Raw genomic sequence first — 27898 nt, forward strand, 5'->3', positions numbered from 1 at the left:
AGCTCTAAATTGCCTTTTCATTAGAGAACTTTTTATTTAAATATGTAATAGAATTAAGGTGCAATATCCTTCTCATTCTTGGATTCGCTAGAAAACTGTGAAATGCTTAGCTAATAATCAAATTTTGAACAAATCCAAACCACTCATAATTTGGCTCCTAGTTCTTGTCCAGAATTTTGTCTACATAATATTCTTAGGATCTTTTTCAAGAAATAGGACAAAGGAACCACGATAACTAGACCAAGTAGCACCTAGATTCACATTCATAGACCAAGTTGTACTACAATCATATTATTAATATTAGTATAAATTATGGCAAGTTGGCAACTTATCTTTTCCCTCAGCTATATTTACATTAACACTTAATTTTTTTTTTCCCCTTTGTAATGGTTCTAGATTAACTTAATTGGGTACCCATGCTTCTAAATTGCTCTCAAGTGTATCTAGCATGAATCCAGTCCCTCTTCAGATTTAACCAAATAGAAGGCCCTTCCAATCTGCAACCATCCCTTAAAATCAAATTTATTTCTAAGTATAGTTGCATTAGGTAGTATATAGAATGTAATCAGTGACAACAAAAGCATATTCTTTATAATCACCTTAATTAAGATACAGAGCGTGCCNAAAAAAAAAAAAAAAAAAAAAAAAAAACTTTCTATAAACCCAATGGTTATGAGCATACATTTTTGTTGAATTATAAGTAGCGTTTGGTGCATAGAAAGAATCAAAGTGCTGGTTTTGGTGACCATTGGGTCAATGATGTTCATGGCCCATGGGGTGTATTATGAATCCTTCAATGGCCCCCATCATTCTGCAATACAGACCTAGACCAATGTTCCAAGGTCGCCAACTATATTACAATTCAAGATCTCTTGTCAGTGAATTTTATTTATTATCTTGTCTGTCCCAAGGAACCAAAATTTAATCTTACAAAAGTATTGTTTGTTTTGTCTCTTTGAAAAATTAAATCATAATTTGACATCCAATTTAACTTTTTAAATGAGACCTAATACAAAAATCAAATTTAAACTCATGAACGTATACTCTAATATCATGATAGATTACTAATTGGGCCAAAATTTTAAGTAATTGGAAAATAATGAATTTAACGTTTAACCATATATTATTCTCACATCATCTGTATTCCGTTGTTGACTTATTAGCAATTTAGTATTAGTAATCTTTGGTATGGTGTTTATTATTCTTCATTTATTTTGCGGCTGAAAGAGGCCGTGAACCTTATATAGATTAAAAAAAAAAATTGTTTCAAATTTTAAAACTTCTAGTGAAGTTGAAAAAAGATTAACAAGCTAGGATTTTATTAATTTTTTTTCTTCTTCTTCTTTTCAAACAGGGATTAAACCTGGAAAGTCATACAAGATTAAAGAATTCAAGGATGCAATTGAGTTTACAACGAAACTGACATGCATGTCTTCCTAAACACCAATATTAAATAAAAAAAGTTTATCGGTTTGATTCAGTTGATAAATTTTATTTGCCATGTATAGTAATTATGTATGATTCAATTATGTTGATGGTATATATATTTTGGTTTTTTTTTTTTTTTTGTAATTATATATGAATGAATTAAATAAGAACGTTCACGGTAAAAAAAAGTAGAAATTGTAAGAAGCCACGTCATGCAAAATTGGAATTGAAAATTTACAAGTGGAACTATGTGTAGCTCAAATGGTTTTGTATGAGTGGAATCGCAATTCCGATCACTCCAACAACTATTGTATGAGAATAAGCATGCTATTGTTGACATTTTTTTGCTTAGCATCCTCTTAATAACAATATTTCCTGATTTGTTACTTTTATATACTACACATAAATTACACTCTAAGTCCAAATTATTAGGTCTCTATTTTATTTTGGAATATCTTAAAATGAATTCTTCTAAGGAAAGTCGAAAAATAAATTTCTGAAAATATTATTTACTTTTTTTTAGTAAATTTTTGTTTGGCCTAAATTGATTAACAAAATTAGGAAAGAAGCAAATTAGATTTGTAAAAGAATTCAAGTGGATGTTTAATGTGAGTTCCAGTTAGCTCAACTGGTAAAATTTTTAATCGTTAAATAAAAAATCTGGGGTTTAATCTCCGCTTACACCAAAAACCAATTGACGTCTTGATCTGATGATAAAGAGCATCATCAGACCAATTGGTAAAGTCTCTAATGATTGAAGAAGATATCTGAAATTCAATCTTCACTTATACCAAAAACCAATTGGTGTCTTGGTTAGATATTAAAGAGCATCATTAAAAGCAGATGTCAAAGGTTAAAACTCTCAAAAAAAGTGGATGTTTAATTGTTCCACACAATCTAATAATATTGTAGGGGCGAATTTGACAAAAGCATAACAAGCAAAGGTGTTTAGTTCTATGGTGTGCATATACATTGTTTTTGATAGAATAAGTGTTTTAAACATATAGCATTTGCTCTATGATACACACACACATCAGTTTGGTATCTTTGTAAACTTTTTCTTTTTATCTGTTTTTGATTTCTAAAACTCATATCTCGGTAGGATAGATTTGCAACATGTTTTATTTTATAAGAAAAAAAAGAAGCCAATATTGTATAATAATTTAATTTTATATGTAATTAGTTTTTTTTACCATTCTAATTCAAAAAAAAAAAAAAAAGATATATTTTACTTATAGTCAATAAGGCAAAAATAAAATAAAGATTTAAAAAATTTTAAAAGTTCGAAACAATTCAATAGATTAAAACACATTACATTTCTTTTAGGGGAATCAAAAATCAAAACTCCAAAACACTCCCTTTAACATGATTTAGGCTTAGGTTTTATTGAATTGATTTCAATTTTGGCTTGGGTTTGGTTATGTGATTCTCTTATACGATAAATTCTTTCTGTTAGGAAAGAACATTTATTCATAATGATTGTTTAAGGATTCGGTAATATATTTTAGGACATATGTGAGACTTGTTAGAGATATATGTTATGTAAATTGGTTAATTCTTTGATAAAACGCACTTTAGTTGTAATTGGGTAGATTTAGAATGAGTTTAGTACTTCAAGGAACAAGAGTTCAAGCTTAGTATTGAAGCCATGCAAATCTGTCCAAAAAATAAGTGAAGAAATGTTGTTCATTAAAACTTGACAAATAGCTTAATAGATTCATTTCTATCGAGGTTTAATGCTGATGCTCAACAGCAACTCAACAGAAGCTGTATTTATTGAGAATTATGAAATTTAGATTTCCAGAATCTGATGTCACGCATATCTATGTGTATTTGTATAGATTTCTTTTCTTACAATCCTATACATATATAAGGATTATTTTAAGGGTCGTCAAAGGTGATGCAAGGTGGTGCAACTTGATACAAAGTTATCGTGCATGCAAATTGTGACCGGAGACACAATTTGCCCTAGCTCATCATATTCTCTCTAGAAACTACTACATCTTTGCACCAAGGGTTTTGTGACTAAGGAACTTCTTGATCTTCATTATTGGATGAACTAAAAAACTTTACAGCCAACATCTTCCTCAAATTGAGATGTTAGTTACGTACTGGGGTCCATACATCATTGGTTAGTTACGTACTGAGATTTGTGCATTGAAATGAGAGATTACTGTTGCACCACAAGTCCAATTGAGTACTGAAGTAAGGGTTCAATTGTAGGTTGATATTAGGTACTGCGATTCCTTTTACTTGTAACTGCTTGTTTTGATATTAGCGGATTCTCGGGAGTGGTGACTTTAAATTCACCCAATAGGGTTTTGCCTTAGTGGTTTTTCCTATTTGTAAAAAAATCATTTGTGTCAAATTTATTTTCCACTACATTTAACTTAGTTGGTGATTTGTTTGTGCTACCATGCTTATTGCATGAAATTGAATTTAATTAATTTCACTTGGCTAATTAATTGATTAATTTACCAAAAGGGTCAATACATTTTTGGCCTATCAACATATGGTCTTGTCCTTGCCTGCTTAAGCATATCCAATACAAAACAGTAAAATACTTATTAGGAATCTTAATACTACTCTTATTGTTAGTCACCTTAAGTTCAATGGTGTATGAAAAGAACAAGCATATGAGAAGAATGTTGCTTAAATAAAGCACACGTATTCTTCATATTCAACTCTTGGCAGAAGGTGTTGACTTTTATTTATTTATTTATTTTTTAATTTGCTACCAACATCTTCCTCAAAACCATTCACATTTTCGTCTTTTATCTCTTGATTTCCCCTTTGTTCTTGGTTGTTTTGCTTTCGAACGGAGTGTTTAGGTGTTTTGAATATGGGCATTTTGGTGGTTTTGCTCACCACCTATTTGATTTTTTTTTTTTCATAGACTAATTAATGATTTGAATGCAAATTACTTTTTTTTCCCCTTTTTAAAATGATTTTGATGTTGAATATTTCTAGATTTTTGATAAACGGTAAAATACTTGAGACATACAAGGATAGGAGGTATAAAAGAAAGAAATTAAATTCAATAATGATGAGGTGTAAACCCTTTGGTTTACACCAACCAATAAGGACATGCCAAATCAAACTTTTACTTAAACTCATTATAAAACCAATACATCCTAATATACATAATAACATCTGAACTAAAAAAAAAAAAAAAAAAACTATTCACATTTTCCCTAAAATCTCACCCTTCCTCAGCTCTTGCGTCAGCAGCCATAATCCTCGTTGGACCTCTATTTGTCGCCTCACTATCTCACCGGACCTAGGTGATTTGTTCTTGTTCTCAATATTGATGGGTTTTGCTATATCTTGATTTATTTGGGCGTTGCTATATTTTGATATCTTCACTTTTTGGGTATTGCTATTTTGAAATGAGATTAAATTCCTATGGATGAAGTTTGTTGGGAATTTGTGGCTTTACAAATAATTGAGATCTGTTTGGAAGCTGAAGGCTTGGCAATTTATCATAAGTGTGTTGCTATATTTTGATATCTTCATGGCTTGGCAATTGAGATCTGTTGCTAGTTTTTTGTTTTTTTGTTTTTGTTTTTTGTTTTTTGTTTTTGTCTATTGAGATATTATTAGGTGTATTAGGATGTATTGATCTTACAATGAGTTTAAGTATAAGTTTGATGTGGCATGTCCTTATTGGCTGGTGTAAACTAAAGGGTTTACACCCCGTCCTTATTGAATTTAATCTCTAAAAGAAATACCTTGATTTGGTTGTTGGAACATGATTTGTGTAATAAAGTAGAATAATTATTTTGTTTTTTGGGAGAGATGAGGAAGTGTAAATTGGAAAAGTACTGTGTTAGAAAAGATTTTGTCAAGAACCCTCTTTTTTTATGTATGCTTTCTTAATCATAAAATCATTTCCACCCTTGCTCATGGTTGTTGGTTGTTTCAATAAGAATAAGGATATAAAATACCAGTCGAAAAACACATCACTTACTTCCCAAAAATTGAAAAAAAGAAGAAGACGAAGAAGAAGAAGAAGAAAAGAAAAGAAAGAAAGACATCACTTGGAAACATTAATACTTTATTAGAAACATATGGTAAACAATCATGTATGTTGCTTGCAAAAACTTCCAACGGAGATATAGGTGAGTATTGAACCCTTTTTTATGAATTGCCTTGTTCCTTAAGATCATTTCCTCCTTTGAGAGAAATTAGATTCTTAACATAAGTAATCATCTGCATCGGTCGTCCATCAACTTGAAGATTAGTCATTTGTTGGGCCGAGGGGTCATTCAAGAGCAATTGCCCCTCATTATTTCCCAAAAACAACCTTTCATTCTTCTAAAATCCTAGTGGTTTTTCAATTCTCATAGTAGGTCCAATAGTGAATAGCTTAGTCCAAGACTCCCTAACACCAAATTCAAGCAGTGACCAAATATGAAAACAATTCAACAATCGTTCTCTATCTTTAACAAAAGTAACTAGAGAAACCAATTCATTGAGCACAAAAAAAATTCTCCAAGTATCAATGGGATCCTCAAAAACGCCATCCGGTAATGTTGTTGTTAGGAATACCTCATTGCTCGTATCAAATGATAAAATGCCCTGAAAGGAATCATAATTATCATCACCAATAATTGCACTCCAAGAAAACATCCCTCTCGTGTATGTCCTATAATGACTACGGTATATAAAATGATTGGGGCAGAAGTACTAACTGTTCTCCATAAACTAGTACTTAACCAATATACCTCAGCTGCATAAAAAAAATTTATTTCATAGAAATACAATTCAAGATCTGGGTCAAAGATTTCTAACAGTTTGACCACCTTATAGTCATTAATTTTGAAGTCGAAACCAAACCCAATATCTCTAGTTAAGGCTCTACCTTGGGGGTGGGATATACTGGACTTGGGAACAACTTTTGTTTCATTTGTTGCTGGATTCCATAGAACAATATCTAAGCCACCAGCGCTAAGATCCAGAAAAACGAGACCATTAATTGAGCTCACTATGTTAATTTGTATATGCTTAGGAATACCAAAATACGGTGAAGGAACAGCTTGTGTTGAGTTTCATATTGAAGCTTGGAGAAAACATGATCATTGGAAGATTTTTGGTGTTGGATAAGGAGGAAACCTGTGTTCCTATTCTTTTTAGAGGTGGTCTGGTTGTGGAGAAGGTGCTTATTGATGAAGTTTTGGCCATTAATGAGAGCATACCATGATTTACAAACACACTTGAATCGTAATAAAGACACCACCGGTAACCATAGCAAAATTTGTAGAATTAAGTCTTCAGGCAGTACTTCGTTAGTTGTAAACATTGCTTTTCTTCCTTTAATTTCCTGGTAATGAATGATCAACAAACACAGAGACGAGAAACTATTTGGTCTTGGAAGGATAGAGTTCTTTTTGTTTAGATTTTAGACGAATAGAGGAAGAAAATTAAAGCATATCATAGTGATATACAGTATGATTTTCTTTAATATAGGCTGTGTTGTACGTAGTATGTGAATCGTATAAGTTCTGACACTAATATATTAATACTTTTTGTAAGAAATTATTTTCTGGTAACTAAAAAGTACGCAACTCACACACACATGTAACAAAGTTGAAATTATGATCTATACGTTATATTCTGTTGTACACAACTCACCCAAAAATCAAAAGGAACATTTAGAATTAATTGGGCTAAGATAAGACCTTAGTGGGTTGGGTCTAAGAACTATGGGGGCTGATTGGGAAATGGCTCAAATTTTTTACGGGTCGGACTGATCCGACCCACTTAGCCGAAGTGCCAAATAGCAGCCTCATGCCTATCGAAATTCTTTAACCAAAGTGTGTGATTTGTGATATAATTTAAGAATCTGGAACCAAAAAAGAAAAGAGAAATGCAGAGCGATTTTGGATTTACCCTTGAGTTGGCTGGATTTTCTGGTATTTGCTCCTTTGCTCTTGATTTTTGCTGGGAAAGTTTTTTTGGGGGTTTTATTTGAGTGTTAAACAGGGGGAATTTGCAGTGAGATTTTTGGGGGTGATATTAAGGAAGATAGATAAAATGAAGAATAGTGTCACTCTCTCTGCCTTTTTATTTTGTAGGAGGGTGGGAGAGGAAGGTTTTAAGGGATTGGTCTTTGTTTATACATAGAATAGAATTGCATAGGTTATGAGTTTGTATGAAAGTGAAACCTAGTTATGGCCTGTAAAATGTCAAAAATACATTTAATATGATTAGATAATCAATATTTTTAAAAAATTAAAATAAAGTTAAAATTGTAACTTAAAAAAATTCAAAAAAAAAAAAAAACTATCAGATAAACTTTTTTTCTTAAAAATTAGCACTCTTTATTTGAACATATCTCACACACGTGTAATATATTTTTCTTAAAAACTAACACACACTAAACCCAGCAATTTACTTATTTTCAAATCCTAAATTTTAGTTTCTTAAAAATTAATTCATATGTAACCTCACTAACAATAGATAAATTCAAATTGAAAAATTATATTAAACTCAAAATAAAAAAATAAAAAAATAAAAAAATTATTGCATGTACAGAACACGTGTGATGAGATTAGTAATAAATAAAAAAACTGCCCTACTATGTTACAATCTTTGGATTTCACTGTACTATTTCAGCTAACTTTTACATTTATCTATAGTACTTTTAGCAAAAAAATTTTAATTTTAACAAAATAAACGGATCTCAAACAGACCCTTAACAATGAGCAACTAATTCAGTTAAATATGTGCTTAACGTAAGTAATCTTATAGCCAAACCCGTCTAGTGATAACTCTCCGCATTGAGACGCATGAGCCCAAACTTGAGGCCCAGATTCTGTTTCACTCATGTTCTTATTTTTTGAAATCTAGCTGGGAAAGGCAACCTGGCTACAGGGACAAAATTCAGGCCCTTAGTCCCTCACTCATTTGGGCAATTTTTTTTTTTTTTAAGGATAAAATTTGCACAAAATTCAATTTAGTAATTTTTTATTTAACTTTTACTTTTATTCAATGTAATCTTTCTGTCTAATTCTTAGTAAATTTTTTATTTAACTTTTGGTCTTATTCAATGTAATCTTCCAATCTAATTCTGCCACTTTAATATGATGTCATTTTGGTATTTTTTTATATTCCACTTATTTTCGTAAATAACATTTTATTAGCCAAATTAATTAATTACACACACGTGTATATATATATATATATATATCCATTATATTGGATTAGTGTGTACCTAGGTTATGATGTGTGTGGATATGTGGAAATGTGGAAATGTGTATAATAATGTATGTTAGTTACAAAATTTGAAACGTCTGTACAAGAGTATTGTACTGTTGCATGGAGGTTGCATGTACGGACAGAGAATCAAATACCGTTGTCTCTTTCTAATTCTCAGAATTTTTGTTATCTAAATAGTGTATCTAATTGTGATGATCCCCACTATGATCCTTACATATATGATATGAAGGTAGTTTTGCATTGCATTATTCCCACTTGGGTCACTTTCATTTGACTTCAAGTCACTGTCTTCTTTTACACCTTTTTCTATTTTTTCTTATTTTCTAACGTTTTTCTTTTAATCATGTTGTGTACGTCTGTATATGTTTTTCTGACCTTTACAAGGGAAGTATGAAAACTCTTATAAGCCAAAAGCATGTTAGGAATCTCACTTTTTCTTTCTTTCATAATAGAATAGTCTTAACTTCTATATAAATCTGCTCATTCTCATCCTCCAAACCCCTGCCTCATTCTCATCCACCACATAATCAAAAATGAAAATGAATGTGCTCCTTCTCTTGTTCCTAGCAGCTATGGTGGTCAGAGCTGCTTCCCAACCACCAACCCCATCCCTGTCCCTTATGACTTCTATTCCGTGGTCTTACAATGGCCAAAGTCGGCCTGCAACACCGGCGGGCATCAATGTACAAAACCAATACCCCCTTCTTTCACCCTGCATGGCCTATGGCCTCAACGTTATAGTTTTCCATGTTTTCATGACTGCACACTATACCCCGGAAATACAAAATTGATAATAATTCGGTATTGTAATCTTCTTTTCTTTTCTTTCTTTCCTTTTTTTTTTTTTTTGGTTAAAGGGCAAATAATATTACACTGGCATTTTACTTATTTGTTATTTTTTTATATATTATTTTGGCAGATACCTGATGATGATAGGAATGTTTTAATACAATACTGGCCAAACATGTACGGTGATAATGAAGCTTTTTGGGGGCATGAATATGAAAAACATGGGTCATGCGTCCACCCATTTTACTTAGATCAGTTGACATATTTTGTAATAGCTCATAGAGTGGCGACTTCTACTGACTTGTATAGCATCCTTCTAGCAGCAGGTTCTTTATATTTTGTATCATATAAAGATAATTTAATTCTTGCTAAAATAATATAATTTATACATTTTAATGAATAAAAACTTACTTAAGTTTCCCGTAACCCCTTTTGTAGGCATTATATGTGGTGGCCAACCACTTTCGGAGCTATTCGAACAGCAATTCATGCATCAACTGGATTTTGGCCCACCGTGCAATGCAATAGGAGCTTAACTAGAACCCTCCAATTGTTCCAAATATATCTTTGCTTCAACAAAATAACCAATGCGCCGATGGATTGCCCAAAGGATCAGAAACGGTGTACTGGTCCAATTGACTACCCTCAGCCTCAGTGTAGGGATGAAAAAAAAAACTTTTGGCAAAGTTTAAGAACCAAAATAGTATTTTACCCTTTTTTTTTGTAGTGTTTGTTACACACATTTTTTTAACTGAAATCTTAAGTTGAAAACGCATTCATTAGGTTCTCCAGGTTCAATTTGTAGATCTAGATCCACTCTCATTTCTAGTTTTGATTCAATTTCATCCATTTTTTCTTAAATTTTGGATTTTTTTTTCTATGATGAGAATTGATTACTTAGGGTTTTTGGAGTTTAAATTGCTTTTTCATGCATGTGATTAAAATGGTTACCATGATTGATTGAATGGATATATGAGATCTAGCCAGGTTGAATTTTCTCATTCTGTTGAGTTTTGCAGTTTTGTTTTGTTCTAGATTTGTAGATTTTGAGGTTGTGTTCAAAACACTTGCATGACATTTGAATTTTGAGCTTTTTGATGGGTTCATTGAGTTTTTTGGACCTTTATTGCTTTTGAAAGTGGAATTGGACTTGGTTTGATAATTGCTTTTGAAAATGAATGTTTCAGCTTAATATATATATATATATATATTGAAAAAAAAAGGTACTTTTATAAATTAGTTGAAAATTTAGCTACTCTTAGTAATTGAATAAAACACAAAATAAATAGTAAGCATTAAACTACAAATATAATAGAGAAAGAAACAATCATTATGTTATCACCAAAAAAAGTTACAGAGAAGCCACANTATTATATATAATAAGAAAAAGAAAAAAGGTACTTTTATAAATTAGTTGAAAATTTAGCTACTCTTAGTAATTGAAATAAAACACAAAAATACAATAGTAAGCATTAAACTACAAATATAATAGAGAAAGAAACAATCATTATGTTATCCAAAAAAAGTTACAGAGAAGCCACATGCAGCCGCCTCTACAAGCTACACCTTCATCTGTAGCTCTATTTTCTCTCCACAGTTTTACAAACTGACCAAAGGTTTATATATGAGAAGCCACTCCTAATACAAATCGAATTAGTCTACTTAACATTGCTTTGATTTGCTCGTTTGTAATCCATCACATGCGGCTGACCTAAAGCCTATTAGTAATTAGTAAAATCCCAGCGTTGCCAAAAGTAAGAACTCCCCCAGGTTCGTGTTTTGGTGAAGAAATAAGGTGGTCATGTCAAACATGCAATCAAGCTTGTTGTACATCTCTTACTAAAGCAAACTATTATATTTTTCTCTCTTTACTTTTTCTTTCTTTCTTTGATCTCTTTTATTCTTTTTCTTTCTTTTCCTTGCTTTGCTTTGCTTTTCTTTTCTTTTCATTAAACTTTTACTTCATGCTTTCCTGGTTTCTTCAAGTTCGCTTAGCAATTGGATAGCCCACTTGCATGTAAAGTCCTTATTACTATACACAACTATAATATATAATCAGTCATAAATAATGTAAAAGTAAGGTAAATATGTATATATGATAGTTCGTTATTATCTATATTTCATGCACATCAATATACTGAATATTGAAATTAATAGAACATTATTGTTTATGACATTTTTCAAATATAGATTATATATATATATATATATAAACATGATTATATATGAGACATTTGAATTGATCTTTAAACTAAATTAATTCAAATTAAAAAAAAAAAAAACAAAAACAAAAAAACTTAACACTCATAAGCAAATATGTAAATAAAATGGTGCGATTTACTATTAATGAGGAGAATATAACGAAACTCCTAGCATTATTTAGTTATATTCTTTATTAAGTAGAGGATTATTCATAATGTTCAGAATTACGAAAAAAAAAAAAAAACCATTCCATGCCATTTGCCATGTGAACCAATGGAAAATCTAGTTTTGAAGAAGTACACCACGATTTTTTTTTTAATTATATTTTTTTGCTTACCACAAGTAAAAGAAGATTGCTTTTTTGCTTACAACGAGTAAATTAAAAGAGGTTGATTTAATCAAAATTGTGAAGGTAATAATATTGAAACACAATATTCTTGACTAATAGTAAGATTGATTGGCTTTCTTTTTTCATGTATAAGTTATTAGATGATGCCATGTTGGGTACAAATTAGTACCAAACCCTTTGAATGTGAAGTGCATCCTAACAACCATTGAATAAAGACAATTACAAACAATAGTCACGACTCATCCTCATTCATTAATCACTTGATGTCCTTTTTTTGCTACAAGTGACGTGAGACTTAAGCCCCAGACTAATCACAAAATATCAATCCATTTATTTATTCAAAAAGTAGAATTAATAAAAGGAATCTAATTAATTGTGCATCCTTGTTAATGGACTAAACTTGGTCTTATTCCAGTTTGCAACAAAATGCAAGTCAATTAAATACGAATTGTATGTTGTCAACAGCCGGTTTTTGACACTTAAACAAAATCTAACTTTTATTTTTAGTAATAATTTAACTTGCACATCAAAAAAACTATTCAATTAAGAAAAGTACTAGCAACTCATCCATGATCACCAATTACAAAGTGTCAAAATCCATTAACAAATGGATACTATTGATTTTACCTTAATGTAAAATGTGCATATAATTAAAGATTTAGCTTACACTTCATTTTGGTTTGAGATAACCATGAAATAAATGACTAAACTTGGTCATATTTTGATTTAACAAGAAAGCTCAATTAAATGGAATATGCATAGTCACCAATTAGCCATTAACAATCTTTTAAACAAAATTTATTCTTCTATATAATATTCTTCTATGTTACATCTTGATTATGTTACTTACTATGATCATAATCATTTATTTCAAATGATTTAATCTAAGAATTTTATTTATTAATTTTTATTTAAAAGAAAGATAAAAATTTAAACACTTAGATATCATACCTAAAAATTTTAAGTAATACTATTATAAAATTTATACATTACTTGTAAGTTTTCAAAACACATCTTTCATTTCTTCATTTTTCCTTTGAAATAAACCATAAAAAAAGAAGATATTTATCTCACATCCGGATAAGAAAAGTGTTTGCATATGTCTAAAAGCCAATGTTATGCATCCAAAAGTTAGTTCTTACAGATATATACCACTTGTTAAGTCATCAAAACGTGTATTTCATTTCCCAAATAAAATAAGCTATCAAAAAATAAATACTAATAGAGTGTTTAAACTATATAATTTTTTTGAATTTATGACTTCCTATCCTCATGTGAAATCAAAATAGAATATAAATGGGTATTTTATGCCATAGGTTTCAAAACCAAAGTGGAAAGAAATAGAGCTGTGATACCTGTTGGTTGGTCGAAGCCGCCTGAGGGTTGGTCTAAACTCAACACTGACGGGTCTGTTATGGGGAGCACAGCTTTGGCCGGAGGTGGAGGAGTGATCAGGGGTCATGAAGGAGAATGGATAACAGGTTTTGCTAGACCACTTGGGCGAACCAACAGCTGCATGGCTGAACTTTGGGCATTGAGAGATGGGTTGCAGTTGGCTAAAGAATTGAGTTTAAATAATCTTGTTGTTGAGCTTGATGCTTTAAGTGTGGTACTGCTTATGAAAAACAGCACTTGCAATTTGCTTATGGAGCTTCTTCTAACTGATTGCAGGAACCTTTTGAAGGCAATTCCTAATACGCATGTGGTCCATGCCTATCGAGAGGCCAACCAATGCGCTGATGCATTGGCAAAAATGGGAGCTACGTCGCTAACTTCTTTTGTTGTTTTTTTGAATCCACCGCCTGTGGTGGACAGGATTCTAGCTCATGATAGAGCTAATGTTTTTTGTAACAGAATAGTTAATCTCTAATCTAATGAAAGTTCAGGTTTTACCGAAAAAAAAAAAGATTATGAGGGAAATTATGAACTATTCCAAACATAAAGGGAAAAAAAAATTTCTCATTTTTGAAAATTATTAAATGTCTTTTTAGTATCTTATAGTTTTTTGGTAGCTTATTTACTAAATATGAGATCAAATATATAGTTTTCAATTAAAAGCTTTTATGCTAAATCTGTAACAAAAAATTAAAAATTACTTATTGTCAAAAAGTTAACTATTATAACAATAAAAAGACTAACACAAAAGGCAAAAAAAAAAAAAAAAAAAATATATATATATATAAACATGATTATATATGAGATATTTGAATTGATCTTTAAGCTAAATTAATTCAAATTAAAAAAAAAAACAAAAAAACAAAAAAACTTAACACTCATAAGCAAATATGTAAATAAAATTGTGTGATTTAGTATTAATGAGGAGAATATAACCAAACTCCTAGCATTATTTAGTTATATTCTTTATTAAGTAGAGGATTATTCATAATGTTCAGAATTACGGAAAAAAAAAAAAAAAAACCCATTCCATGCCATTTGCCATGTGAACCAATGGAAAATCTAGTTTTGAAGAAGTACACCACGATTTTTTTTTTTTAATTATATTTTTTTGCTTACCACAAGTAAAAGAAGATTGCTTTTTTGCTTACAATGAGTAAATTAAAAGAGGTTGATTTAATCAAAATTGTGAAGGTAATAATATTGAAACACAATATTCTTGACTAATAGTAAGATTGATTGGCTTTCTTTTTTCATGTATAAGTTATTAGATGATGCCATGTTGGGTACAAATTAGTACCAAACCCTTTGAATATGAAGTGCATCCTAACAACCATTGCATAAAGACAATTACAAACAATAGTCACGACTCATCCTCATTCATTAATCACTTGATGTCTTTTTTTTTGCTATAAGTGACGTGAGACTTAAGCCCCAGACTAATCACTAGATATCAATCCATTTATTTATTCAAAAAATAGAATTAATAAAAGGAATCTAATTAATTGTGCATCCTTGTTAATGGAGGACTTATTTAGCTTACGTAAAATTTGAAAATCTATACAAAAAAGAAAGAAAGAAAGAAAAAAAGGACTAAACTTGGTCTTATTCCAGTTTGCAACAAAATGCAAGTCAATTAAATACGAATTGTATGTTGTCAACAGCTGGGTTTTGACACTTCTTAAACAAAATCTAACTTCTATTTTTAGTAATAATTTAACTTGCACATCAAAAACACTATTCAATTAAGAAACGTACTAGCAACTCATCCATGATTACCAATTACAAAGTGTCAAAATCCATTAACAAATGGATACTATTGATTTTACCTTAATGTAAAATGCGCATATAATTAAAGATTTAGCTTACACTTCATTCTGGTTTGAAATACCCATGAAATAAATGACTAAACTTGGTCATATTTTGATTTAACAAGAAAGCTCAATTAAATGGAATGTGCATAGTCACCAATTAGCCATAAACAATCTTTTAAACAAAATTTACTTTCACTATTTATATTTTAACTTACACATCCAAGTTAAATCTATATAATATTCTTCTACGTTACATCTTGATTATGTTACTCACTATGATCATAATCATTTATTTCAAATGATTTAATCTAAGAATTTTATTTATTAATTTTTATTTAAAAGAAAGATAAAAATTTAAACACTTAGATATCATACCTAAAAATTTTAAGTAATACTATTATAAAATTTATACATTACTTGTAAGTTTTCAAACCACATCTTTCATTTCTTCATTTTTCCTTCGAAATAAACCATAAAAAAGAAGAAGATATTTATCTCACATCCGGATAAGAAAAGTGTTTGCATATGTCTAAAAGCCAATGTTATGCATCCAAAAGTTAGTTCTTACAAATATATAACACTTGTTAAGTCATCAAAACATGTATTTCATTTCCCAAATAAAATAAGCTATCAAAAAATAAATATTAATAGAGTGTTTAAACTATATAATTTTTTTGAATTTATGACTTCCTATCCTCATGTGAAATCAAAATAGAATATAAATGGGTAAGACTTAGGTGTTATAGTTGTGGGGGTAAGAGCCCAAACTTGTATACTGGGCCTTGGGCCCTATTTGTGGATGTGGATACGTCCGAGGAGGAGTAAATAAGTAGGAAAGGCCCTGGAATAGAGGACCGTGCAAGGAAAGGGTGGAGGGTACAGTCCGAGTAGGTTGTCTTTCTCGGATGGAATGAATATCAGTCAAACACGTATTTGGGCAATTTAGATGACATTTCAGGAAATTCCCACGAGAAGGATGAACTTCAAGCACATACACAGGAGATAAGAACATAGAAATATCTCAAAGAAAAACTGTTACCACCACATTAAATGCACTGCAGCAACTTTTCTAGCCGCATTTATGGGGAGAAGACCCTTGAACAGTGCAGTCTCAGCTATTATCACTTACAAATAACAAAAGAAGATGTCTGATGGGACGTGTACTCAAGTGAGAGCTTAGATGATTAACAAGTGTATGATCAAGATGGCCTAAAAGGGACTGTATAATGTAAAGGATCTCCCAGAAGAAAGGGATCGGAACAAATAGAAAAGAGGGAGAAAGAAAGGAACTACTGTAGCATTAAGAGCTGTGTTAACTTTTAGAACTGTTGTATTAATCCACTATCTATCTCCTCGGACAACTATTTTGTCAAACTTTACGTGTAGTTCATACTTGTTCATCCTTTAAAAATATTTTCTAGCCATTATCGTAAATCATTAAAACCTAGCTCTTTAGCCTATTCTCTACAAATATATTGTGTTGAGCTCACTAAACCAACGTCCAAATCCGTTTTTGGGCCTGGGCCAAAAATTTGTGTCCCTACAATAATAATAATAATATTGTGCTTGGGTATAATTACCCCAGATGCAGTGGGTGTTGTTATGGCAAGATGATGATATAGAATCCCATCATGACCACATGCTCATGGGCGATTAACTTCTCAAAAGAAATTGAGTAAATTTAGGACCACAAATTATTTCTTAATTTTTTTTGTTACAACTTTGACATGGTAGAATATGAGTTGTTAATTATCACTTGCACATGGATTCATCATTTTTTTTTTTACCAATTACACTCTTGCCATTTTTTTAAGCAGCACATTAATATGATTTATTTAAATTTAAAAAAAAATTACGTGTAGGATTGGATTTTTTTATTCTCAATTCATATCATTTTTGCAAAATCATATATATAAGTTTAGTTAGCAGATTGTGTTTTCTCATGTTTGGTTATGAGGGTATTTTGGAAGTTTGCTATTAGTTGGGATATTTTAGAAATTTCACAAAGGAATATTCTAGAAAATAAAAAATTTCTTTAAGTTCAAAAAAGAGAGTAACAAAGTGGGGTATTTTCTCATTTCCAAAACAGTAAAGGGTTACATTACTTGGTTTCAAAGATTATGAGGGAAATTATGAACTATTCCAAACATAAAGGGAAAAAAAATTTTCTCATTTTTTTTAAATTATTAAATGTCTTTTTAGTATCTTATAGTTTTTTGGTAGCTTATTTACTAAATATGAGATCAAATATATAGTTTTCAATTAAAAGCTTTTATGCTAAATCTGTAACAAAAAATTAAAAATTACTTATTGTCAAAAAGTTAACTAGTTTGGCTAAATTTATAACAATATAAAAGACTAACACAAAAAGGCACCAAAAAAAAAAAAAAAAAAAAAAAACCAAACAAAAACTTAGCCATTTAGTTGTGATTAATGAATAAAAAAAATGATAGATAACAAGTTTGTATTCCATCAATCAAAATTTGTTAGGTTGTCAACCTGCCAAGTATTATAAATTGAGTCCGAATTTGATAAGAATGTGGTGTAAAATCTTTTGTTTACCCTTCCAATACAAGATTGCCACGTCAAGATTTCACAAATAATTGAATAAGAGTTACCCCATACAATCAATTCTCATTAGTCATTACTACCTATCAAAAAAAAAAAAAAAAAAAACGTTGCGACCAAAAGTTAGATCTATGTTGCTCCGTTGCCTCAGCTCCGGTGGCCAACAGCCCATCCCGATCATCCTCATCGGCAGCAAGTTCTTCGATCATATCAAGACCATCATGGCCTGCCAAGAATGTAAAAGTCAAACCTGAGATTAGAAAGCTTCATTGATACCAATTTCCTAGCAAATGCAACATACCCTCACTATCCCTAGCTACCAAGAACCCTTTAATCCGATTTCTCTTGTGAAGAATTGAAAATAATCTTTTATTAAAGAAACCCAGTAACAAACATTCACACAATAGCCTGACTTTACCACCCTTTATTGCAAATTGGAAACAAAAACTTATTTTAAAAACACAATTTTTCCTCGTGTATGATTGTGTCCATTGCTGTGTGTACTGTGGACAATGAAGGTATTAGGTCCTTTGCAGGAAACACCACCACGATTAAATGCACTGTGCCCATAGGCTGTGCACAATGAAATCATCGAAGGACACTTAACTCTACCCTGATATTTGTTTAGTACTCTCAGTTTCATAATTCCTCCCATAGCTGCAGACAACCCCAATCACCAAAACCAACAAAAACAAAAAGCATGAAACACTGTCATTACCCTACAAGAACAAAAAGTTTCTTGACATTATTATAGTTAATTTTTATTAGAAACGAAGAAAATCAGTATGACCGACAAAAGAAATACAGCACTTTCTATAGAGAGCAAAGTCGAATTCGTTACCAACAAAGGAAAACCTACTGAAGCGAGTAGTATTAGAGAACCTACGTAAGATATATGGGTTCGTGTTAGTGTACTCTGAGCCCGTATAAATATATATGGGCTCAGAGAACACTAACTTGCTACACAAGTTCGAACAATTGTGGACTACATATATATTTGGCCGACTCTTTTCATCAATTTGTTACTCTGATAATTGCTTTGGATTGTACAAGGTCAATGTTGATGGAGCACTTTTCTCGGCACAGCAAAATGGGCTACAACAATCCGAGTAAATTGAGGCAATGGCAATGCCAATTAAGAGCAGTACTTTTAACAATGGGGATAGGGCTGCACAACGTGATCTTTGAGGGAGACTCTAGCCATAGGACATATACTTGAAGATATTAATATGCATGCTGAGGGAGTTAGTGTAGAATCTGTAGATCCATGGCACCATGTAAAAAGGGAAGGGAATGAAATAGACCATGACGCCCTTGCAAAGAATGCAGGAAGAGGGGACTTTTTTCAAGGTTTGGCTGGAAGAGGCACCACAAATTAATAGTTGTACACTTTGTTGGACATGCATTATTAGGATTTACTTAAAATTATCAAATATTCTTTTTTTTCGTTCTTATATTTTTTAATAAATATTTTTATCTACTGAACCAGAGTTTCTTCGTTATTTAAATGTTATAAATTTATTTGATTTGGTTGGTTACTTCAAAAGTTTCTTTTTTTTTTTTCAATCTTGAATCAAGCATGTGTAAATTTTGTGAAGGGAACAAGTAATTTGAAAAGAAATATTTTTTTTTTGAATTGTAATATTATGATATTGATTAATTTATTATACAATTTGACTATACTTTGGACCTGTCAATAACTTTTTACGTTAAACGCAAACTAATTTATTCATTGAGGCTTTACTCAAAAATTCTGAGGACAACACTCAGGTGAGTTATGTGTCTATCTTATTGTTGCCTTTTTAATTGCAATTGACATTTCCTTTTTTGGTAGGCAGATTTCCTATGCTCTGCGTCTGTGAGTGTGTGAGGGCATGTGTGTACATGCGTGTGCCTGGATGACATTTTTCCTAAACAGAAGTTAGATGTACGTGCAACTCGCCACCCAAATTTAAAGGTACAGTTATTTTAGAATGTAAATACACTTGCTGATTTGTCCGAATTGCATATTTTTCTCAAATGAATATGGCTTATTTTGTTGGGACAAATATTCTAGATATTCTACACTGTTGATAATCCATCAAAGAGGAGGTGCAAGTTGCATATCAAAAGTAAAGATATGGTCCTCAAAGCCTTACCTGGTCCCAATCTTTAGGTGTGTCCCTAACTAGCTTGTTTTAACAAGCAGAGGCTGTAGATTCCTTCTAGGATTTCACTTTGATTAATTTGTTGAAATATATTATTTTTGGGTATGATTTGTTTTCAATTGGTGTCACGGATTTGTTAAGACCTATGTTGGTATCAATTTTAGATGGTTTGAGTGATAAAACTGCAAAACCATAGCTCGGTGCTTTGTTGGTAATGTGTTAAGGTAGTAAGGTTTCAAATTTCACTAAGAATTTAAAAAATACAAGATCTATTTATGAATCACCATATGGAGTAGGCAATCTAGATGTTGGGTCAAATGCATCTAAAGCAGTATTCAAAAGTTATTTATGCAGCAATGTGATCCTGTTTTGGGTCATATGATTTATCTTGAGTTCATAATGACTTTCTATTTGTATCTGTAGTAGAACAAAACAGGCTGCACATAAGTTGAAGATTCTATTTGGATTAGCCTCAAAGCTATTGAGCCTGATGGAAATCTTACCAAGGTCCAGCGCCTTGATGTGAGTAGCTTTTGTATGCAACATTGATCTTGGTTGTCTTCCGGTGGAGAAACTCAGGTGAGTCCTTCTGTATACTTTTAAGAATTTTTTGGAGAATGAAAGGGTTGCTGGATAAATCACAATCAAATATAATCTAGGCTTGCCCTTACTTTTTAGCAATTTATAATCAAATTATTTCCTTAAAGAACATAGATGTTACTTATAATATTACTGTCAGCTCTAGATCATGGTCTACTTCTAGTTGTTTCTCCCCAGCTTTTATAGTTCATTTCTATGATATGCTGGTTCTTCCATTTTATCTCTGCCTATTATAGACAGAGCCAAAAACTCCTGCTAGCATATCATTTCTCAGAGGCTGCATGTGCATCTGGAAATGGTTCTAAAAAAAATTGTGATTGTATGATGTTTGAAATGTTTAGAAATTTAGTGCTTTTTGAATACCATAATGTATTTTATTCTTGTGTCTTCTTTGTTTCAAGTTAGTATCATTTTTGAGATAGGCCCGCGTGGTTCCAGATGCCGATTTTTCAATTAAAATGTTATGTGTATGCCGAAATAGATATAATGATGTCTGTATGTGCTGATGCTTTGTGTTATCATGTGTTCTCACTTGAGGTTTTTCGTTGATCATATGCAGGACAGACCACAATCTGCAAGATATAAGGGCCAAAATTTTCCCTCTGAAGAGAAGAAAAGTTGAAGCCCCTGAAGTTACACCTACAAATTCACTGGCAGTTAAAAGGAAAAAGAGATCACTATCTTCGTTGGTGGTCAGCACTCCCAAAGTGCCGATTCAGACTGGCTAGACTGGAAGGAGAATAAAAGCTGCTATACGAGGTGTTTTTGCTGTTGAGGAACATACCAAGAAAGAAGATTCTGCAGAGGATCGTCCTGTGAGCTCCAGCTCACATGATTCTCAAAACAAAGTTACTCGAAATAAAAGGCAGGTAAAGCGTAAAGGAAGACATATGTTTGATCCTTTGTGCTTGTGTAACTTAAAATTTGGTTTTGTTCCTACTTGCAAGCTTGCCTCTACGGCAATTACATACATGTACTATATTTATTGTTCTAAAACATTGTGAAATGTTGCCAAGGTACGATTGAAATTGCATTGATTATAAAAAGACGTATACAAAAGCCAAGGTACAAAATGAAAGAGAATGTCTCTCTTTGCTTAGCTCGTATGGACGAGAGGGAGAATTGCAACGCTTTGTTTGTTTCGATGGAAAACCTTGTGTAAAACTTTGTGTAAAGATAATTTTCTGTATTTTTCAATATTTGGTAACATAAAAAAAAATGAGTGAAAGGAAATTTTTTTTTAATCAACATAAAAAATATACTTATTTTTAGAGATTGTTTTTCATTAGTATTTTTTAGAAAATAACTTTATCTCACAATTTGCTAAATAAGAAAAATTAGGAGATTATTTTTCAACTCATTTAAGTTTGCTACCGAATATAGAAAAATGAGATAATTTTATAGAAAATATTTTTTGGAAATTAACTTGTTTGGTAGAAAACATCATCGTTAAAACAAACAGAGCGTCAAGTGAATCGAAATTAGTTGGGTTTAAATGCTTAGTGTTGTTTGATGTGGACTTGGGTTGATATTTTACTTGGGTTGACATTTTCTTGATTTAAACTGGGCTTTAGATTTAAGTGCCATTTGGGCTCAAGATTTTAAATTGAAAGGAACGTTGGGGATTGGGCTAAGACCTGACTGGGCTAGGCTTAAGAAATATGGGGCGGGGTGGGTAATGGTTGTAATTGTTTGTGTGGGTCAACCTCTGAAATACAACAAATTATCCAACTTTACAACTAATTCTAGAAGACTTAAGCATAGAATATAAAAAGACTGTTGAAAAGCACACAACAAAGCCCACAAGCTACATAATACATTGTTTCTGGCTCCCTCTTACTTTCCTCCCTTAATTTCTTTCTTTCTTTCTTATTTTCTTTTTTTTTTCTTTTTTCTTTTTTAATTTTTTAAATGGGTTTTCTTTTGAAATTGGAACAGGAGTAAAAGTTTTAATTCTTAAACTGTATGACGTTGTAATTTTGTTTTTATCTCACTGCACTATAATTTCACAAGGTATATTGTCTACAAAGCCTATGCTCTAAATTCATAAATTTCAGATATGTGCTCTGCCTCTGCCGTTCAATTTTAAGCATGTAGAGATATATTATACGATTTAGCATGTTCTGGACCCTAAATATAGACCAACATTTGAAAGGTTGGTCATATTATTAATGGTTAAAGAAACTAATCTCAGATTTTTTATATTAGAAATTGAGTTCATATTTATTTACCCGGAGTCAAATATATTTTCCATAAAAAATTAATAATTTATGCTCCTGGCAAGTCATCCATGGAACATGTGTCGCATCTGTTTTAATGGGGGCTTCTTATTTATATATTTATTTTGGATAAGAAAATCATAATTTTATTAAGAAGAAGATATAAAAACATTACAGTTTGAACCAAAACTAATTCAATAATACTATGATTTTCCTTTATCCAAATTACATAGGAAACAATATGCCTAGCATGTTAATTGTTGAGCTAAGATATATGCCAAACGATTACCCTTGTCTTCTGACGTGATTTACCAAAATCTGTTGAAATTCATGAAACTTGTGCCGAACCCCTTCAATTATATTGGCTATAGCAGCTGGTGGATCATTCACCCCAATGGCGGCGTCGCAGATAATATTTGAATCACATTCAAACACCACTTCACGGACACCCACATCCCAAGCAAAATTAACTCCCTCCTCTATTGCCATTGCCTCACTCTCCAAAGGCCCCAGCAGGTAAGGGAGTCATTTGCTTAGTGTTGTCATGACATAGCCTACACTATCCCAAATTACCACCCCAACTACGGTGGATTGAAGTGCTCCAAACATGGCTCTGTCAACATTAATTTTGTATCAAGGGGGTGCAGGACAGTGGCAATTCCAGAAAATTTTTCTAGAGTGATCATTAAGAAACTTAAATTATTAAATATTTAATAGAAAAGATAGCTATATCTTATTATTAATGCTACAAGTTATATATTTTTCAAAATTTTAGTTAAATAATTTTTTTTTTTTGAATTTTTATTTTTGTTTGTAAAGGCTCAATATATTGTTAAAATGACCAAAATTTGACTACAAACTTATTGTAGCATAAGACTACAACTTTCACTAAACAAATTAACATGATTATATATTTTGAAAATCTAATTGTTGAATTATATGTTTTTCTTTTTATATTCTTAAAATACATGTCAAATTTCATGTCAATCGGATGTTATTTATTATTTAATCCATAAACTTATTTTTTGCATATAATTTTAGATTACAAAAACTCGAAAATTAAACATTTGATTAATAAAATAAGCTATTTATCTTTAATCTTCTTGAAATTTTGCAAATATGGAGGATATAAGGGAAAAAAAAAAAATCTAATTGTGAAATTGTTAAAATCCATATCTAATAAAAAACTATTAAGTGGAGTTATAATCTTAATCTACAGTCAAGTTTGTTGCTAAACTTTGTCCAAAATTTAATTATATTGGGCCTAAAAGAAAATTTAGGGTGGTCACACATTTTTTTTATGATAAGAAAATCATAAATTTTTAAAATTTTTTTATATAATAATGATTTTTTTTTTCAAAGCCAGAGTGGTCCTGTACCCACCCTGACTCTAACATGGAGCCGCCAGTGGTGTAGGAGGTACCCACCGTTCGTCTTCCACAGCCTCAGCCCGAGAAATCTTGAGATTAGCCGTTTGAAATTCATATAACATGTACCTCGTCTTCTGCACTATTGCCGAAGCTTGTAGTCTAGCGTTCCCCTGTCTCACTCCATTTTGACTGAACCATAGGCCTCAAGCTACCATAACAACTAACTCCAGTATCTCATCCACGAAATGACGAACATTCATTAGATACCATAAAAAATCAGCAAATTCTGGAAAGGATGATCTTTGTGTGTCAAAAAGTATATCTGTGAGGTTCCAAACTTCACACGCAACAGCCAATCCCCATAATACATGTCCCCCACTATCTGCCTCGGCTCCACACGCCTCGTCTTCATGCCCAATGATTTTAAAAACTATAGTGTGAACCAATGATAATGGTGCAAACATGGCAGACCCAAAAGCAAAAGGTACGTATATAATCAAGTATAATGAATATGATTTGAAATTTCTTATAAAAAAAAGGTTCCGTTTGTCATTGCTGACTAGAATCCTAATGTGGTTCATATGGAATGCATCTGGTAAAACTAGATGCCATTGTTATTGACCATGTCAAACACATCAAACTTTTCTCGGGTCAAAGTCTAAGCCATGCCACTTAATTATCCTATTGGCAATTGTGGATATACAGTGTTTAGACTATCGCTTCATGGGGAAAAAAAGGGGGGTAGCATACTCCATTAACGCATTTTGGTTTTTTGGTTTTTCAATTTTTTAACCTATTAATCAACTCAATGGGCAATCTAATATTGACTAGTTGCAACATAGTTCATGTTTGACATTTGTTCTAACATTGATTGATTTCCACTACTGCTCGTTACGTTTTAAATTAAATGTGCTAAATCTAGTCAACAAGTTGAAGAGTGAATTCAACAGCTCTAAAACTTAGACCGAAAAGAATAGAGTTGACAGTTGAGTTGATATCAACTTGATGCTCCCTTGTGTATATATATAATATATGCATGATTGCTTCATCCAAAAAAAGAAAGACACATAAGCTAAGAGTTTAGAGCTAAAAACCTGAGACAAGGACAGTGATTTTGATTCCCCATCTTTGGCTGGTTTTACACATATATCTTTATTCTTTGTTAGTAGTTTTCAAGATTATTGTTATGTCAAACTCAATGGGAGGATTCATTGACATGTTGCCAGAACATTGTGTATCCTCAATTCTATCATTCACTTCTCCAACAGACACTTTCAGATCTTCAATGGTTTCATCCACCTTCCATTCAGCGGCAGAGTCCGACGTTGTTTGGGAGACGTTCTTGCCGGCTGAGTATAAGGATGTTTTATCAAGGGTGGTCACTCCTTTGGCATTTACTACAAAGAAAGAGCTCTTTCTTTGTCTGTGCAATCCAGTTCTCATAGATGGTGGTAGAAAGGTAGGTTTGAAATGATATATTTCCTACCCAATACTTACACTTTTCATGCATTTAGTGTGCGCTTAAACAAAAATGAAAAATGAAAATTGTTTTACTATTCAACTTATTTTTGCTATTATTTATAGCATTACTACAAGTTTTGGTACTATTTATAAGTCTCACTGTACTATTTCAACTAACTTTTACTTTTATTTACAATGTTTTCAGTAATAATTTTTCAGTTTTAACAAAATAAATTATATCTAAACACACCTTTAATATTGATATGTTTTGTAGAAAAGCTACCGGATTAATTGAATTACTCTTAATGGACTTGTGAAGTTTGTCCCAAAAAAAAAAGAGCCTATTCTAAACAAACCCTCCTTCCCCTTGTTTTTTCGATGCGTATTTAGTAGAAAAAAAAAATTAAAAATAAAAGAAAACCCTTTATTGATAAACATGCATTGAATTAGTTCCACGTTACAAAAGGTGGTTAATCATGTAAATGTTGCTATTGAATTTTCACAAATTTTTTTATTCTCAAAAAAAAAGGAAAAAAAAAAAAAAGCAATGTTTTTTTTAATAGAGGATAGTATTTAAATTTCTATGCATTTGTTGGCAAACATTTATTTCACATGCTGCAATAGTGAGATTGATTGATTTCAAATGCTAATAACACCACCTAACGAAAAAAAAAGGAAAGAGAGAAGAAGATAGATTTCAAATGAAATATGTCAAAGTCTAACACAACAGAAATGGTACCAACCAATATTCCATGGAATGTCCGATCCATCGGGACCCTACTGTAGTATAATTGTATAAGAAACTAGTTAAGTATATATAAGGCTTTTTTATATTCATCACTCATGAGTAAAAACAAAAAATTAAGTACATATAAGGCCACTTTATATATTGTTTTACGTATTAGGAGAAAATGATGGATTCTTTAAATATGTAAATTTTTTATATAGCTTCTTGTATTAGTTTTAAAATTTTAATTTAATCATATAGTTGCATTAGCCAATATAGTACAAATTTTGTTATCTTTTCACAAGAATAATAAAATAAAATTATATTATTTATTGACCAATTAAGCACATAATTAATTTAATTGAAAAATGTAAGGTATAGTAAAATGTATCTAAATTTTGTTCTATTTAAATAATAAATGGATTGACTTAAAATTGATAGGATTAATTACACAATATATTTAATTTTTATTTTTTGTTTTATATTCATAATAACGCAGAGCTTCAAGTTAGAGATATTGTCTGGAAAAATATCGTATATGCTGTCAGCAAAAGAACTTTCTATATCATCGCAAAATGATCCAATGCAATGGAGCTGGAAATCAATACCTCAATCAAGGTTACTTTTATCTTGTACAATAACATGTTCTTTCTTGAAATGATCCAATGCAAAAGAACATGTTCTTTCTTTAAATTCACCTAGCATTCGATAATATAGAGCATTGTTCTACCAAAACACAAATAACTAGAGATATATATATATATATATATTTATATATAACCTGCCAAGTTGATAAATTGTGATTGAAATATCTTGTTTATATGAGTTCATTACTAATATCACTTTCATATATTATGTTTGTATCAATCACAAAATGATCTATATATTGCAGTTATGAAATTTTTTTGTGTCATTAAACTTAGTGATTAATCTATATTGCCTGTTAAAGAAAATGAACTAACCAAAACTTTTAACATTTTCAATTTTTCTTATTCCACAGGTTCTCCGAAGTGGCTGAGCTTAGAACAACATCTTGGTTAGAAATTTATGGCAAAATCAAAACTCAGATTCTATCACCTAACACAACATATGGTGCTTATCTTATAATGAAAATTTCTAATAGTGCATATGGGCTCGATTCAATACCATCTGAAATGTCAGTTGAAGTGGGCAATAAAGTATGTAATGGCACGACTTATCTTCGTCATGAAGATGGCAAGAAGCAACAAATGGAGTGCTTATTTTATAGGAACCGCACAGAAGTGTTGAGAAAGAGAGTGATAGAGGGCATTGAACGAATCCCAAGTGAAAGAGAGGATGGGTGGATGGAGATTGAGCTGGGAGAGTTCTTTAGTGGTGAAAGTTATGAGGAGGTGAAGATGAGTTTTATGGAGGTTAAGGGTTATCAATCAAAAGGAGGACTCATCCTTGAAGGAATTGAAATAAGGCCTAAAAACCATGAATGATTGCGGGAGAAAGAGTACCACAAAGGTTATACAGAACAAAAAATAGAAAGACGCAAAGGTGTTTCTTTTTTCATTTTAAATATGTATATAAAGGTTTTGATTGATTCTTTCATTTGTTTTATGTGTTAAAAGTGCAAATGTG

General features: G+C 31.3%; 1 protein-coding gene across 1 annotated transcript; it reads left to right on the forward strand.

Moving 5' to 3' along the window:
* Positions 1 to 20530: 20530 nt before the first annotated feature.
* LOC112029456 (F-box protein PP2-B15) lies at positions 20531 to 27784 on the forward strand. The gene is made up of 4 exons (XM_024062141.2): positions 20531 to 20563; positions 25319 to 25561; positions 26790 to 26908; positions 27291 to 27784. The coding sequence occupies exons 1-4, from the start codon at positions 20531 to 20533 to the stop codon at positions 27754 to 27756; spliced, it is 861 nt and encodes a 286-aa protein (XP_023917909.2). The 3' UTR covers positions 27757 to 27784.
* The last annotated feature ends 114 nt before the right edge of the window (positions 27785 to 27898 follow it).

This window comes from Quercus suber, unplaced genomic scaffold (genome assembly GCF_002906115.3).
Source record: "Quercus suber isolate HL8 unplaced genomic scaffold, Cork oak 2.0 scaffold_287, whole genome shotgun sequence".
NCBI classification, from domain to species: Eukaryota; Viridiplantae; Streptophyta; class Magnoliopsida; order Fagales; family Fagaceae; genus Quercus; species Quercus suber.